Genomic DNA, 17,328 nt, shown 5'->3' with positions numbered 1-17,328 from the left:
AATGTTTTTTCCAGGTGTGCATACAGAAGGAAGTAGAGTATGGAGGGGAAACTGGATGTGGGTAAAGAATGACACCAGGAAGTGATCAGAGAAGGCCTTGTCCGTAATTGACACTCTGAGAGTAGCACATGAGGTGGCTATGAGTGTGGGCTGAGGAGTTTTCGTTGGAGGTGAAATTAAGAGAGTAAAGGAGGGCTGTGAACTCAGGAGAGTGAAGAAGGTAAATTAAGTTGAATGTTGAAATCAACTATTATGTACAGTACAGAGGCTGAGGGAGGAAAGCAGTGAAGATATCTTGGCGAGAAGATTGGCATGGTACTTGGGTGGGTGGTATCTCAACCAACCTGCAATAGAAACCTACAACTTCTCCATCCTACCCCTATTGCAGCAAAGTCACTGCCATTTGAATGTCTCGAGTTCTTTCCTGTACTGCCTGAGCTGAAAACCATTCCAGATATTGATCCCTCTTTATTAGGTGGTTCCTTGGCACCTTTCATCAGCTATAATAACCCTCCTTGTTCTGAGGTTGTGATTTAACTTGAAATAATGCTTTGTATTCACCATTTCTGATCCCATTATAACTTTTAATAAGATTTTGTCTCATGCACCTCCTTTAATTAAACATATAAATTGTGGAATAAAAAAAGTAGCTTTCAAAAAAAAAACTGGATATGCTAATTAAGATGAAAGGTGCCAGTTTTTGAGAATGAGACAATTTTCCAGTTTTGTTGGATAAACTTGGGTTGTTTTCGTTGGAGCAGAGAAGACTGGGGGCGACCTGATCAAGGTGTACAAGATTGAGGGGCATGGACAGGGTGGAGAGGGAGCAGCTGTTCCCCTTAGTTGAAGGGTCAGTCACAATTGGGCATAAGTTTAAGGTGAGGAGCAGGAGGTTTAGGGGGGATGTGAGGAAAAACTTTTTTACCCAGAGGGTGGTGACGGTCTGGAATGCGTTGCCTGGGAAGGTGGTGGAGGCGGGTTGCCTCACATCCTTTAAAAAGCACCTGGATGAGCACTTGGCTCGTTATAACATTCAAGGCTATGGGCCAAGTGCTGCTAAATGAGATTAGGTAGGTAGGTCAGGTGTTTCTCACATGACGGTGCAGACTCAATTGGCTGAAGGGCCTCTTCTGCACTCTGTGATGCTGTATCCGTATCCGTGTTGCTGACGTACAGCACAGCAGCCCCCGCTATTCTGCCTAATCTAAACAGAAAGAGGAGACATGCTATTGAAGCAGTTTGTCTTGGACTCATTAGGACAGATGCAAGAATGCTAAATTTCGAAGGGAGCAACCAATCAGCAAAAAGAGTGCTAATTGGTTGGCAAGTCGACTTTGGCCAAGACGCTGCAATGGAGAATGCACCAGGGAACTGTTGTCTTTTAGGCTTTTGTTTCATTCAAAACAAACACAATACGTGGGCGTGTTTTTGTTGCCTCTCGAGGATAGGTCTCAATATATGTAGCTTTTAGCAAGTATAAATGAACTACATTTGAAGCCCAACTGATCATCTCAAATTGGTTGTTAGTGTAATTTTAAGTGCACATGGGATTGCTAAGCAAGTGCTGTCCTATTAGGGAATGTGATTCCTTTATGTGACCGTAATATGATAGAATTTTACATTAAGTTTGAAAGTTATAGAGTTCATTCTGAAACTAGGGTCTTAAATCTGAACAAAGGAAATTATTGAAGGTATGGGGGCAAGTTGGTTATGGTGCATTGGGAAAATATATTAAAAGATTTGACATTAGACAGCAAATGCTAGTACTTAAAGAATTATTACATGATCTACACTAAATATACATTCCTCTAAGATACAACAAAAATCCAAAAAGGTGAATCAACCGTGGCTAACAAAATAAGCTGGAGATTCCATTAGATCAAAGGAAGTGGCTTATAAGGTTGCCATAAAAAGTGGTTAGCCTGAGGATTAGGAGGAATTTAGAATCCACTTAAGCGGGACCAAGAAATTGAAAAGGGAAAAAAGGTTATGAATGCAAGCTAGCAAGAAACATAAAGGTGGACTGTAAAAGCTTCTTCTGTGAAAAGGAAAAGATTAGCAAGGGCAAATGTGGGTCCTTTACAGGCTGAGACAGGAGAATTTATAATGGAGAATGGGGAAATGGCGGAGAAACTAAACAACTACTTTGTGTCTGTCTTCATGGTGGGAGTTGCAGAAAATCTCCTAGAATACTATTCGAAATAATAGGAATCAAGGGATTTGTGAAATTATGGAACTGAAGAAATTAATATTAATAAAGTGGTAGTACTCGAAAGATTAATTGGATTGGAGGTTGATAAGCCCCCTGGACCAGATGACCTATGGAGTGCAGATTAGAAAGTAGCAAATGCAACCCCACTGTTTACGAAGGGAGGGGGAGAGAAAACAAAGAACTACAGACCTGTTAGTTTGATAGTAGTAGTGAAAATATTAGAATTTATTATAAAGTTTGTAATAACTGGACACTTAAAATTGAGCAGATTCAACATGGATTTCTGGAATGGAGTTTATCGGGGATTTTACTTGTAGCATTTTTTTAATTCAGTCATGGGATGTGGGCTTCGCTGGCTAGGCCAGCATTTATTGCCCATCCCTAATTACCCTTGAAAATGATGGTGAGCTGCCTTCTTGAACTGCTGCAGTTCATGTGGTGTAGGTACACCCTCAGTGCTGATAGGAAGGGAGTTCCAGGATTTTGACCCAGCGACAGTGAAGGAATGGCGATATGTTTCCAAGTCAGGATGGTGAGTTATTTGGAGGGGAACTTCCAGTGGTAATGTTCCCATCTATCTCCTGCCCTTGTCCTTCTAGATGGTAGTCGTCATGGGTTTGGAAGGTGCTGTCCAAGGAGCCTTGTTGAGTTCCTGTAATGCATCTTGTAGATGGTACACACTGCCAATGTGCATCAGTGTTGGAGGGAGTGAATGTTTGTGGATGGGGTGCCTATCAAGCAGGCTGCATAGATGAGAGAGAACCAGTGGATGTGGTGTATTTGGATTTTCAGAAGGCATTTGAAAGGTCCCACACAGGAGATTAGAAAACAAATTGGAGCACATGGGATTGGAGGTAATAGACCAGTGTGGATTAAGAATTTGTTAACAGACAGAAAACAGAATAGGAATAAACAGGTCATTCTCAGGATGGCAGGCTGTTACTAGTGGGTTACTGCAAGGATCAATGCTTGTGTCACAGCTGTTCACAATCTATATGAATAAATTGGATGCGGGGACCAAATGTAATATTTTCAAATTTGCTGATAAGACAAAACTAGGTGGAAGATGCAAGGAGGCTTCAAAGATTTTTCGACAGGTTAAGTCAGTGGGCAGGAATATAATGTGAATAACTGTGAAGTTACCCACTTTGGTAGGAAAAACAAAGGCAGAGTATTTCTTAAATGGTGAAAGGTTATGAAGTTTTGATGTCTAGAGGGAACTGGGTGTCCTTGTTCATGAGTCACTAAAAACTAGCATGCAGATGTGGCAATCGATTAGGAAGGCAAATGGTCTGCTGGCCTTCATTGCAAGAGGATTTGAGCACAGGAGTAAATACGTCTTGCTGCAATTGTATCGAACTTTGGTGAGACCATACCTGGAGTATAGTGTACAGCTTTGGTCGTCTTATCTAAGGAAGGATATACTTGTCATGGAGGGAATGCAATGGACGTTCACTAGACTAATCCCTGGAATGGTGGGATTGTCTTATGAGGAGAGATTGAGTGATCTGGGCCTAAATTCTCTGGAGTTTCGAAACTCATTGCAACTTACAAAATTCTTACAGGGTGGATGTAGATAGGACGTTTACCCTGGCTGGTGAATCTAGAACCAGGGGACAAAGTCCGAGGATAAGGGGCAGGTCATTTAAGACAGATGAGGAGGAATTTCTTCACACACAGAGTGGTGAATCTTTGGAATTCTCTATCTTGTAGGGCTGTGGAAGCTCAGTCATTGAGCGTGTTCAAGATAGAAATCAATAGATTTCTGGATACTCATGACATCAAGGGATTTGGGGGTGATGGGGTAAAATGACGTGGAGGTAGATGATCGGCCATTATCTGTTTGAATGGTGGAGCAGGCTTGATGGGCCAAATGGCCTTCTCCTGTTGCTTTGTTTCTGTTCCCATTCAGCCCACAGTGCCTGCACCGGAATGTTTAGAAATTGTTAGAATAATCTGTTAATACAGCTAATGATTGCAAAGAAAAAAAATTAATACTTTTTCACCAATTTTAATACACACGAGTATTTGTCTCATTCCTTTGTGTACACACCTCTTGCTGAATGTGGATGAAGCTTGCTTGAGTTTTGCTGATATGCTTGCTTGCAGCGCCCTCTGTTGACCAATGATTACAATGCATTGATTGTAAGAATATAAGAAAGAGGCAGGAGTAGGCCATTCAGCCCCTCGAGCCTACTCTGCCATTCAGTAAGGTCATGGCTGATCTGATTGTTGCCTTAACTCCACTTTCCTGCCTGCTCCCCCATAAACCTTTGACCCCTTTATAGATCAAAAATCTGTAACTAAACCGTGAATATATTCAATGACCCAACCTCAACTGCTCTCTGGGAAAAGAATTCCAAAGATTAACGACCCTCTGAGAGGAAAAAAAAAACCTCCTAATCCCTGCCTTAAATGGGAGACCCTTTATTTTAAATTGTGCCTCTACTCCTAGATTCCTGCACAATATGATTTTTTGGGGTTTTTTTGCCACCAGCTTTCTGCCCTCCCTACTTCTCTCTCTGGAAGTCATTGACTCCGTGCCCAGTGTTGTTCCAGTGGTTCAGTAGCCTTCAAGTACCTTGCCCAAATGCCCATTATTTATATTTGAATCTTGGCAGTGAGTGTTTTTTTTATTCTGACCCATGAGACATTTCAGCTAAGTCTAGGCCTCTCCTGGCTCTGCAGAGTTTCCTGAAGCTAGGGTTGATGAGGCCAATGTTAGCCCACTCACCAGTAGATAAAAACAAAAAAAAAACTGCGGATGCTGGAAATCCAAAACAAAAACAGAATTACCTGGAAAAACTCAGCAGGTCTGGCAGCATCGGCAGAGAAGAAAAGAGTTGACGTTTCGAGTCCTCATGACCCTTCGACAGAACTTGAGTGAGTCCAAGAAAGGGGTGAAATATAAGCTGGTTTAAGGTGTGTGTGTGTGTGTGTGTGTGTGTGTGTGTGTGTGTGTGTGTGTGTGTGTGTGTGTGTGTGTGTGTGTGTGTGTGTGTGTGTGTGGTGGGGGGGGGGGTGTTTTGGGTGGGGGGAGAGAGAGAGAAGTGGAGGGGGTTGGTGGTGTTGTAGGGACAAACAAGCAGTAATAGAAGCAGATCATCAAAAGATGTCACAAACAACAGAACAAAAGAACACACAGGTGTTAAGGTTGGTGATATCTAAACGAATGTGCTAATTAAGAATGGATGGTAGGGCACTCAAGGTATAGCTCTAGTGGGGGTGGGGGGAGCATAAAAGATTTAAAAATATTTAAAAATAATGGAAATAGGTGGGAAAAGAAAAATCTATATAAATTATTGGAAAAAACAAAAGGAAGGGGGAAACAGAAAGTGGGTGGGCATGGAGGGGGGGAGCTCAAACCTAAAGTTGTTGAATTCAGTATTCAGTCCGGAAGGCTGTAAAGTGCCTAGTCGGAAGATGAGGTGTTGTTCTTCCAGTTTGCGTTGGGCTTCACTGGAACAATGCAGCAAGCCAAGGACAGACATGTGGGCAAGAGAGCAGGGTGGAGTGTTAAAATGGCAAGCGACAGGGAGGTTTGGGTCATTCTTGCAGACAGACCGCAGGTGTTCTGCAAAGCGGTCGCCCAGTTTACGTTTGGTCTCTCCAATGTAGAGGAGACCACATTGGGAGCAACGAATGCAGTAGACTAAGTTGGGGGAAATGCAAGTGAAATGCTGCTTCATTTGAAAGGAGTGTTTGGGCCCTTGGACTGTGAAGAGAGAGGAAGTGAAGGGGCAGGTGTTGCATCTTTTACATTCGTTTAGATAAAATCACCAACTCACCAATAGGTTGTTTAGTGTCTGTCCTTCCTATACTATCCAGATCTCTATTCCCTTTTAGTTTCCCCTCCTCTGGTATAGCTTTCTAGTAGTATGTTGACAGTCTTAAATTAGTGTTAACATTTTCAGCCTTGACCTCCAACATTGTCAAACTGATGATGGGAAATTAGCTGTGACTTGTGCAGTTCATCAGGAATTTGGTTGTAATTTTCCCTTTGCTGCTACAATATGGTGTGGCCTTTTTATTTTACTGTACTCCTAAGGGTATAATTTGCTTATGTTAAATTTTGGGTCCATAGTGCACAGAACGCAATCCCACTGGTTCCCTACACTGACTGTGACACCTATAGCAGTGTTGCTGCTTGTAGGTCTGCCTGCTTGAAAATCCATCTGTCCTTTTTGGACTTCATTGTTTCAATCGACTGATTCAAACAGCTTTTCTTCTGGAAAGCTGGTGAAATACTGTATGTTTTGCTGTCCATTTCTGTTCTGCTCTGATCCAGATTAGGTGTGTAATATAACATAACATAGGATACAAAGCCCTAGTTAGATCACGCCTGGAGTACTGTGAGCAGTTTTGGGTACCACACATTAGGAAGAATATTTATTGGCCTTGGAGGGAGTGCAGAATTACTATAATGATACCTGGAATCCAGGAGTTAAACTATAAAGTGAGATTAAACAAACTAGGGTTATATTCCCTGGAATTTAGAAGATTCGTAGTTCTTTGAAGTTTTCAGGATATTAAGGTTCTAAGATGTTAACCTATAGGAGATGAACTTTTTCTGCTGGTTGGGGAGTCTAGGGCTATGGGACATGGTCTAAAAATTCGAGCGAGAGTGAAATTAGGGAACATTTCTTCAAGCAAAGGGTGGTAGAAGGATGGAATTCCAAACAATTGATGCTAGATCGATTGTTAAATTTAGAACTGGGATTGACAGATTTTTGTTAACCAAAGTTATTAATGGATGTGGGTAAAGACGGGCACATGAAGTTACCTATTTCCATTATTTTTAAATCTTTTATGCCCTGCTAGTCTTTCCACCCTACCCCCACTAGAGCTGTATCTTGAGTGCCCTACCATCCAATCTTAATTAGCACATTCGTTTAGATAATATCACTACCTTCAACACCTGTTTTTTTGTTCTTTTGTCTGTGACATCTTTTGATTATCTGCTTCTATCACTGCTTGCTTGTCCCTACAACCACACCACCCTTCCCAACTGCTGCCCCCCCCTCCCGCCCCACCTTTAAACCAGCTTATATTTCATCCCTCTCATATTCGCTCAGTTCTGTGGAAGGGTCACGAGGACTCGAAATGTCAACTCTTTTCTTCTCCGCCGATGTTGCCAGACCTGCTGAGTTTTTCCAGGTAATTCTGTTTTTGTACATGAAGTTAGGTCGCAGATCAGCCATGGACTCTTCGAATGGCAGAACAGGCATGAGGGGCTGAATGCCCAACCCATGTTCCTATGAGCCAGTGGCCTGATCAAGATGCTGGGAATGTACCTGGGAGCTTATTCTTCAGGCTGAGCATTTTGCTATTTAGGAAATGATCAAAGTCTGGACCACAGAGAATGAAAATACATTCTACAACCAAAGGGAATGATGTCCTGTACGAGAAGTTGCTCTGACCCTGAGGAAAGAGCACAAGTGATTCGGTAGCTGCATAATGTTTAACCAGCTGCACTTAAAGAAAAAACATGTCTGAAAGTTTTTTTTTTCAAAACTATTTGTGTGAACAAAATGGTGCAGAAAATCCTTAGGACCCCATACAGGGATAATACACAGGTTTAAGTGTTGAGGTGGTGAGGAATTTGGCATCCTCCTGTGGCTTGGTGACATGTGCCCAGACCTATACAATTAACTTTGCTTTCTTTTGCCTCAACTGTATGACATGAATAAAAATGAGTTCTATTGTGAGATACCTGTATGTTTTCGACAGTGCCACAGTCATTCAAACCGCAATCCATTGTAGATTTTATGGATTTTACGAAAGAAATTCCTTTTTTTAGGCACCACAGGCTCAAGTTTTACAAGAGCTAATTGTTACGATCCTTAGAAATAAACATGACTGTCTGAAGATGCAGATTAAGATTACAAGTAGACATCCTACACCAGAACACAATTTGTTAAAAAATTAGTTCAATGGTTGATCTTGCCTGTTCAGACTGGTATCCCTCACTGAAGTCAAGGGGCTTTGGGGATCACACCATTTATTTCCTTCAAAATCCTTGCCTTTTAAGATCTTTCAAAAACCCAAACATTTTTTTTCCTCCCTTTTCAAATACTGATTGATCTGCTGTGTGTTTACTATATTCTCTTTTTTCTGAAGGTGGTAGGAACATGAGTACAAGAGTAGGCAATTAAATACTGTGTGGGTCACTGGTTAGGTTGTATATTATCTTGTCAGAATGATGTCCTGTACCATTGCTAGATTGTTTTAGGTGGTCTTGCTGGATGTTTTACCTGCATTTTTTTCATCTCCCTCAGCAGATTAAATAAGTTGAGTAGAGTCTTGTGATGGTGCAAGTTGTTCTTGGGTTTGTTCTTGGGTCTGTTGGTAAGGAGTAGATTTGTTGGGCTTAAGAAACTTTCCTCATTCCATGTATGCTTGTGTTGTAAATTTAAGCATACTGGTTTGTTGGTCCCTAAGTGTTGCGATTTCACATGAAGCATTTTAAGAGGGATGAGCTTCAACCATTGGTATTGCCTCTTTTCATCCACAATTGTTTTCATGTCTTCGAGGAAAATGTTTTTATTTTCAAGCAAGGACTTCAGTGTGTTCTTCAGCAACAGCAACAGGGGATGAGGACTTCAATCCTGCAGTCCTAAAAGGACTGCATGATCCACCGAATCAGGTGGGAGAGTATTATTCAAAGTTGTTGTCTGGGGAGCAAAAAAAAGTTGCTCTATTTTGGTTGGTTTGGGCCAACGGTTCCTGTAATGCTTCATCTAGCTGGGGATTATTTTCTTGTCATTATTGAATCATAAATTATCTAAAAACAGGGGTTGGTAGGCAGGCAGGTGGATGGTAGTTACCACATTTATAGAAAAACTGATGTTGTATGATACATTCCTCAAGAGCAAATGAAGTTGTAATCAGAGAAGTAACCTGATGAAAGTTTGCTTATTTTTCCTCCTGCCTATCTTAACTTAATATTTTGTAAAACTAGGTTGATATCTCATTTCTATAATTCTTTTCATACTAGGGCCTCACTGTTTCATTGTGCCTGTTCGAGATGATGCAGGCAATGTGCACCCAGGAGTCACTGTAATTGACATGATGCACAAAGAGGGTGAGTTGGCTAAAGGTTTTTTTTAGAACTCTGGGCTAATTAACGGCCCATAATTTGCTGTCAAAGTAATGGCTAAGAATGTTCGTTATCTATGTACAAACGCTACTGCACCTTCAGGCAAGGGGCAGATGTGCAATTAAACACTGGAATCCAAAAGTTGCTGCATGAGATGTGCTGTTTTGCTGTTAGCTTCACAAAAATGGCATCTCGTTGTTCGGCTCACCATTGAAATTCATTAAATTGTGTGAAGTTGCTGTACTTGCAGGGTAAATATGAGCCAAGCTCTCAACAGAAAATTAGAACTGGTCTGAAGCGATGCAGGGAACCTGTTTTGGAGCCATTTAAGGTCTGCTTAAATTTAATTAAGACTAGACTAGCTGTTGGAGATTCATTTACCGATGTGCTCAGTGTTAATTACTGCCCATTAATCTCTCTGGCACTGAAAATTAACTATTACAAGTGTGGCATTTCATTCTTTTAGATTTTAATTGTTGGCTATTTTAAATTAAGACTTTGTTTTCTCTTTCCTAATCCAATCATTCTTTCCTTCTGTTTGTTTTTCTCTCTCTATACCTGATATTGAATTCACCCAATCTAATTTACGCTCCCTTCTCAATCCTCAGTCCTTCTACTGAATTTCACAATCCTTCAATCTGGTATGAGGAGATACAGTTCACATGCCTCCCAGGTGCCCTGTCTCCATCACTATAATGTTGCCATCCTGCACTTTCAGTAGCTTGCTGCACAATTTTTTTAAAACTTAAAATGCGAATGGGAAAGCCTGACTAATGGCAGGCACCCTCTGATGCATTCCTACAGCAAGTTATGGCTCAATAATTTCAGTATGTAATAGGGGAAAACATTTAATTTGCTAAATTAAAAGTAGTAGCAAGCTACTTGAGATTGGAACAGCTTCACTGTGAACTTAAGATCACTTAGGTGGCACTTCTCTTCCTTCATCTTCAACAGGCTATTTTCCACCAGTTGTGCTCTTTTCTCTCCCTCCACTCTGATGACAAAGGCAGGGTGGAGCTGCTTTGGCGTTGGAGTTTCCATGATCACCATTAGCAATGTTTTGTAACTCATGGAAAGCAAACTTCATATGAACGAAGCCAGTCTTCTCTTTCATTTGAGTTCACTGTTAATGGAGTGACCTGTTTACTATAGGTTTACTTGCCAATGATTTGCATCCCACCATGATCGTGAGCAACAACTTGTTCATGGATAACTCTGGCACACCCACAACAAAGTAACTAACCCCATGTGCTTTCCTTTTTAACAAAAAGAAAAGCCTTATACATTTGTTTTTCTTTTTCCATTACTCTTCCCTTAATCCAAGCCCTGCTGGAATCTAGAGGCATAAGCCTTGTATTGAGGTCCATAAACGTGCATGACTGCAGATTTACTGAATGGGAAGAAGGGAAGTGGTGCCCAGTCCGTACTACGAGCGCCACCCATTTAGCATAAAGCGGAGACTCTTTGTCGTTCAGTCAGGAATTTGTGTGGAGCCCTGGGACACATTCTCTCCATTTTATGGTTGGGTACAGAGTGGTCAAGAACTTGAATGGCCATGATTTCCTTAATAGTTCCTTTTTTTTTTTAAGTAACTATAATTTTAGATTGAGTTCATTTGCGAAGGTTACAAATTATTTTACAACTGATTATTAGGATTTCCAAGGCGCGGTGCAATATTAATCTGTTTTTAAAAAATCATCTTCTCTCTTTCTTCCCCACCTACCCTCAGGTCTAAATGGCGTCGATAATGGAATTCTAGTATTTGATAACGTTCGCATTCCAAAAGAAAATCTTCTTGACAAGTTTGTACCTCTTCAATTTTTTTCGCTGTAAAAGTATTTTTAGATGGCAGAAATTTTTCAGTGGCAGAATTTGCCCTTTAGTAAATATTATCAGTGTGTTCAAAAAAAGAAAACTTAAAGCAGATGCAGTAATTGAAGTAAAAGAAAGGTTGGGAGGAAAGTACTGTCTCAGTGATGTAAGCAACTGCCTTTGTGCCTCTCTCAAAGATGGACTATCCATTTGGAGAAATTACATTTATACTAGTTCTCTACCTTGTATCAACTCACCATTTTAGGCCCCTGCTTCCCTTTGAAGTAGTTTTGTAGGTTATGTGGATTGAAGTTGAGCTGCCTAAACAAAGACTTTTACATATATTTTACATGCATGTATATATAGAATTCCTTTCACAACTTCAAGATGTCACTGTTGTAATGGAGGAAACATCCCAGGGCAGTCCAAAGCAAGTTGGTTGCCTTGGCAGCAGTAATAACCTAACCAATATTTGCTATCTCTGCGTCTGAAATTTATTTTGTACAAAATGGTAACTTTCACATTTCTGAATACTTTTTAAATATCTACTTTAGTAACCAACTGTTCTCTATGACTAAGATGTTAATGAAAATAAGAAATGTTTACCTAACATATGGCAAATATCTGTAAGATTTGGAGATAAAGCTATCAGTAAATTACACTAGGATAATTAAATCTGCTTATGAAAGCAGATGTCACTTAGTATAGTGAAGTGTTACATTAATGCACAAATTGCCAGCTAACCAGACCCATAGTTAAGGAACAAGAGAAGCTGGGATTGTTCTTCTTGTGTCAGCCATTGCTCAGTTGGTAGCATTCTCAGCTGAGTCAGGAGGTTATGGATTCAAGTCCCACTCCGGAGACTTGAGCACAAAATCTAGACTGCCACTTCAGTGGTGAAGTACCAAGGGAGTGCTAAGCTGTTGGGAGCGCTATTTTTTTGGTTGAGATGTTAAACTGAGGTCATGTCTGCCCTCTTGAGTGCACATAAAATAACCCATGACGCTATTTTGAAGAAGAGCACTGGTGCCCTGGCCAATGTTTATCCCTCAATCAACATAAAGTAGATATCAGGTGAAAAGCACTATATAAATCCGTCTTTAATTCCTTAGAGCAACGAAGGTTAAGAACAGATTTAATAGAGGTGCTGAAAATTATGAGAGGTTTTGATAGAACAAATAAGGAGGAACTGTTTCTACAGCTTGGGAGGCTTGATAACTAGAAGAATTAGATGTAAGACAATTGGCAAAAGAATCAAAAGGGAGATGGGAATTTTCTTATGCAGTATGCACTGCCTGAAATGGTGGAAGCAGTTTCAGGAGTAAATTTCAAAAGTAAATTAGATACATACTTTAAAAAATTAAGGCTGTGGGGAAGTGTAGGTGAGTTGGACTGATTGAATGGCTTTTCAAGGAACCAGCACAGCTATGATAGGCCAAATTTTTTTTTAATATCCGTTCACAGGATGTGGGCTTCGCTGGCTGGGCCAGCATTTATTGCCCATCCCTAGTTATCCTTGAGAAAGTGGTGGTGAGCTGCCTTTTTGAACTGCTGCAGTGCATATGGTGAACGTACACCCAGAGTGCTCTTAGGAAGGGAGTTCCAGGATTTTGGCCCAGTGACAGTGAAGGAACTGAAGGAATATATTTCCAAGTCAGGATGCTGAGTGACTTGGAGGGGAACTTCAGGTGGTGGTGTTCCCCTTTATCTGCTGCCCTTGTCCTTCTAGATGGTAGTGGTCGTGGGTTTGGAAGATGCTGTCTAAGGAGCCTTGGTGAGTTTCTGCAGTGCTTCTTGTGGTTGGTACACACTACTGCTGCTCTGCGTCGGTGGTGGAGGGAGTGAATGTTTGTGGATGTGTTGCCAATCAAACGGACTGCTTTGTCCTGGACGGTGTCCAGCTTCTTCGGTGTTGTGGGAGCTGCATTCATCCAGGCAATTGGGGAGTATTCCATCACATTCCTCACTGGCCTCATCTCATTTGTCACTGGCCTCCTTCTGTGCTGTATGACCCTATGATAACTGTTCCTTGCATGAGTACCCATTAAACCTAATTGAACAGGAAAGGGACCTAGCAAAGTGACTAGCAAGTTCATGAGCAATGAGAGGGGGATGTGGGGAAAGTAAATGGAACTGTAGTAAGTATTGCTGGGAATAAAATATAAACCAGCCTACTGTTTTTCTTCCCTAAACTTGGTGATGGATTATGAAGATTGGCCTAAATTGCCATGGTTATCCACTTTGGAGAAATGCAAGTTCTGGGAGAGTCAAAACTGAAGTTCTAACATTCGAAAAAGAATTTGATGTCAATTTGGATCAGATATTTGAAATGGATAATGGCATTGCAATTGGAGAATAGATATATAAAATACATGAGGAAAGTGCTGGGTAGATGACAAAGTGTTTCCTTTCTCAGTGGCTTGTCACCCTCTGGGAGCAAGTATTAGATTGATGAAGACAATTAGGAAGGTACTGGATAGGTTTGGGAGGCAAAGTACATCGGGGCGAGGTAAGTTGGGAAGGTTTGGTATGTTGGTTACGTATGTGAGTTTAGGTAACTGATTTCCTCATGTTTGCTTGATATTTCGTGCAGCCATGGAAGAATTTTTTGGGATTTTCTTTGAAATTGCAGCGAGTTTTTTCCCTTTTCTGTTTGCAATCCCCAAGATTAAACAGTAGTAAAGTGAGACGACATCAACTGCAGAAGAGAGGCATCAGACCCCTGCCATCCCCTCTTTCCCTTCATTTTCTATGTTCACGGTATATCTTTTAATTATTGCTGTACTTCTTTAAAATAAGTAATAATCACTTGAGGGGTGTCAGTAATTATTACCTTGACGTCATGACGTTTTTAATCAATAAGATCACACCTCCACTTCTCGGGTGCCATGTGCACAAACCAAAATTGCGTTAGGAAAGGAGGTGGGGTGGTGAAAGTGCTTAAGATCACAGATGAGCAATACAACATTGATGTTGGGAGGGGAGGATTGGTGGGGGGGGAACTTGTGTCTGAATTTGTAATTTTGCTTTGAGCAGATCCTTCAAGGCCAAGAGCCTCTTCAAGCCTAATACATATCCAAGTACTCAAGATACATTTTCTAATTTCTTCACACAGGTTTGGTTCTGTATCTGAGAATGGAGTTTATGAGTCGCCCATTGAAGACAGAGGTGCTAGGTTTAATGTTATGCTCGCAGCCCTTACCCCAACAAGGATTGCTTTAATATTTCAGGCGCTGGGAGCCATGAAGGTAAGTAGATTTTCTAACAAATTTGTCCCATCAGCAAAATAATATAGAAGAATGGTGCATACCAGTGCACAGTCCATTCCCTTATCAATGGTGTGCTGCCCTTACTGTACTTCACTGTCCCATCACTGGTGCTTAGTCCCACCTCTTCCCATGATAACTGGCAGCCTAATAGCTGATTTAGATCCATTAATAAATTGTGTAATTCATGTTGAGACGAAATTTCAGTCCAAACCCAAGTGTTTAACTACCCTACATTTCATGGTTGTTTTCCGGAAGAGCCCTGTTTGTACCTTATTCTCGGCTTTACAGGACAAGAATGTCAAATCTTGTTACAGGACTAACCCCTTAACCCTGGGCCTACTTGATAGACAATACCAGGCTACATCTGGGTTTTTTTCATACTGTGCAATAGATGTCTAGGGTAAGACCCTATACTTGTCTTGTCTCCCCTTGTGTGAAAACACCTGACCCCCCCCTTGCCTGACAGATCAAGACACCTCATTTTATAATATTACCAAGGAGTCTTGCTGCGCACTATATTTGAGGGTAGAAATTTGCACTTGCAGGCTGAACCACAACACAATAGGACCCTAGCCTGGCTTACTGATTGCAGCCATCCCCCAACGGATCTTCTGATTTATAATTAGTAGCACATTGGAAGCTCCTTTGCACACTGGGAGTGCAGAGGCAGTTTTTTTTTTTGAGTGGGGCGAAAGAGATTTAAAGGACTGCTTTCCCCATGCTTATTGTTAAAACTATGCATTGCGATGTAAGAATGCAATTTTATCTGGCAGACCATTGAATAAGATGAAGACTGCACAAACAAGGAAGGTGATTGCATAATTTTGCTTAACGTTAAAGGGAGACCAATCACAAGGCTATAACTAAATGTAAAACAAAATAGTAAAGTATCTTACAGACACAATTAAGAAAAAAAGTATGACTGAGGGGCTATTAGGGGGTAGACAACATAATACCACAGGTAATGATAGAGAGATGGCAGAAATAATAAATAATTATTTTGCTTTTGTGTTTGCTGGGGATATAAAGATGGACATGACATTGGATGAAGAGTTGAGTAATGAAATCAGTGCATTTAAAATAAAGCTAATCAAACTCAAAAGAGGGTAAAAACCCCTTGTCCGGATGATTGCATCTGTGCGTTTCAAAAGAATCTAGGGAAGAGATGGCAGATATATTACATGTGCAACAATTCATTAAAAATATGAACTGACAGACAGCTAACACATTTATTTAAGAAGGGGACCAAACATGTACAGGGACTTATTTAATAATCTGTGGTGTGGAAAATAATGGGAATCCCTACTAGAGAGAATAGAAGAACATCTACAAATGGAAAATATAATAATGAATAGTCAGCATGGATTTCAAAAGGGAAAACCTTGCTTGACTAACTTTATTGAATTTTTTTGAGAAGCTGGCAGGGAATGAGTCAACAATAGTAATGCATTGCTGAAAAAAATAGACTTTTTGTCAAAGCTTTTCATCTTGTACTCATCAGGACAATTCACAAAAAAAAAAAATCAATGGCACGGGATCAGTGTATTTATACTGTATGAGAAGAAAGTGCTGATTGGTTGGCAGGTGGACTCTGATCAGTCGAGGTGTTGTGGAGCATGCACCAGCTGATGGTGACAGGCAATTAACTACCAAGCATTGTTTGAAATTTAAACCAGGCAGCTTGACTCTGGTCAACGCATTGCCCTGGAGAATGAACCAATGAATGGCTGTCACTTATCTTGTTTAGCTGAAACAGGCGCAACACGTATACATCATCTTTCTCTCTGCAAAGAAGCAGGCCCTGTTCCAGCAGAAAATGGCCCTATGGCCAGAGCCACCCGTGTTCAGGATTGTGGCTACAGCTCCCAGTAAGTTCACATCTGCTGCTACATCACTTGCCTATTATCACTGTGTTGTAACAGATAATGGATGAAAGATGATGAACATGACTTGCTGATGAATCAGATTATAGTGAGTGTGAGTTGCGCATCGTCAGCCTCACTCTCTCCTGATTTATCTTGGTACTTTGGCAAGACAAGTCTAGATGGCTGGGGATAAAGCCTGATGCAGTGGGTGACCAGGACGTCTTCTGTATCTTGTTGCGCTCTATGCATTCCACAATGCAGTGCTAACCCTCCTTCAAGACCATTGGACCTTGTATTGGTCTAATCCACTCAATTCAGTGGAATCAGCCTTCGCACACCAGGATAGACAGAACCCTAAGTTGCTAAGGGTAGGGAGACCTGATAGCCACCCTCACCTGGTTTGGCCCCCTTGATGAAGCAGTTTACCGAGGTGTGGCTGCTGACACATGCTATTTGGAGCCACAGTTGAGGGCTGGGTGAAGGCCAGGACCACTAGAGAACGAACCACTCCAAAGAGTATGCTGAGCCCACCGGTGAGAAGTGCTACCCCTCTATTACACCCTGATGGCGGCTTGAAAGGATGCAGTGATGAATGTCTCAATCACACTCAGAATACTGAGAAATTGCTGAAAAAGGGACATATGTAGGCTTTTCATCTTGCACTCATCAGGACATGCAAGAATACCAATATAAGGGGAAAGCAACAAATTATACTATATGTGAAGAGAGTGCTGATTGGTTGACAAGTGGCTAGTGTTGTTTTCCCCCTTATATTGATATTCCTGTGAGTGTCCTGATGAATGTAGGATTAAAAGCTTATACATGCTTCCTTTAGAAACAGAGATAGAAACATAAATATAGAAACATAGAAAATAGGAGCAGGAGTAGGTCATTCGGCTCTTCGAGCCTGCTCCACAACTCAATATGATCATGGCTGATCCCCCATCTCAGTCTCTCTCCCCACACCCCTTGACGCCTTTAGAGTCCAGAAATCTATCTATTTCCCTCTTAAACATATTCAGTGACTTGGTCTCCACAGCCCTCTGTGGTAGAGAATTCCATAGGTTCACC

At 41.2% G+C, this 17,328-nt stretch overlaps 1 protein-coding gene across 4 annotated transcripts in view; it reads left to right on the top strand.

Annotated features, from left to right (window-relative positions):
- acoxl (acyl-CoA oxidase-like) overlaps positions 1 to 17,328 on the top strand; it is a 406,862-nt gene that overhangs the window by 39,088 nt on the left and 350,446 nt on the right. For all 4 annotated transcript variants that reach the window (XM_041187832.1, XM_041187834.1, XM_041187831.1 and 1 more), the window contains 3 exons: positions 9,210 to 9,296; positions 11,041 to 11,113; positions 14,239 to 14,371. In XM_041187832.1, the coding sequence (XP_041043766.1) occupies positions 9,210 to 9,296; positions 11,041 to 11,113; positions 14,239 to 14,371 (293 nt within the window). The remainder of the gene's footprint in view (positions 1 to 9,209; positions 9,297 to 11,040; positions 11,114 to 14,238; positions 14,372 to 17,328) is intronic.

This window comes from Carcharodon carcharias, chromosome 5, assembly GCF_017639515.1.
Source record: "Carcharodon carcharias isolate sCarCar2 chromosome 5, sCarCar2.pri, whole genome shotgun sequence".
Classification (NCBI taxonomy): domain Eukaryota; kingdom Metazoa; phylum Chordata; class Chondrichthyes; order Lamniformes; family Lamnidae; genus Carcharodon; species Carcharodon carcharias.
This window is presented reverse-complemented; position numbering and strand designations above follow the sequence as displayed.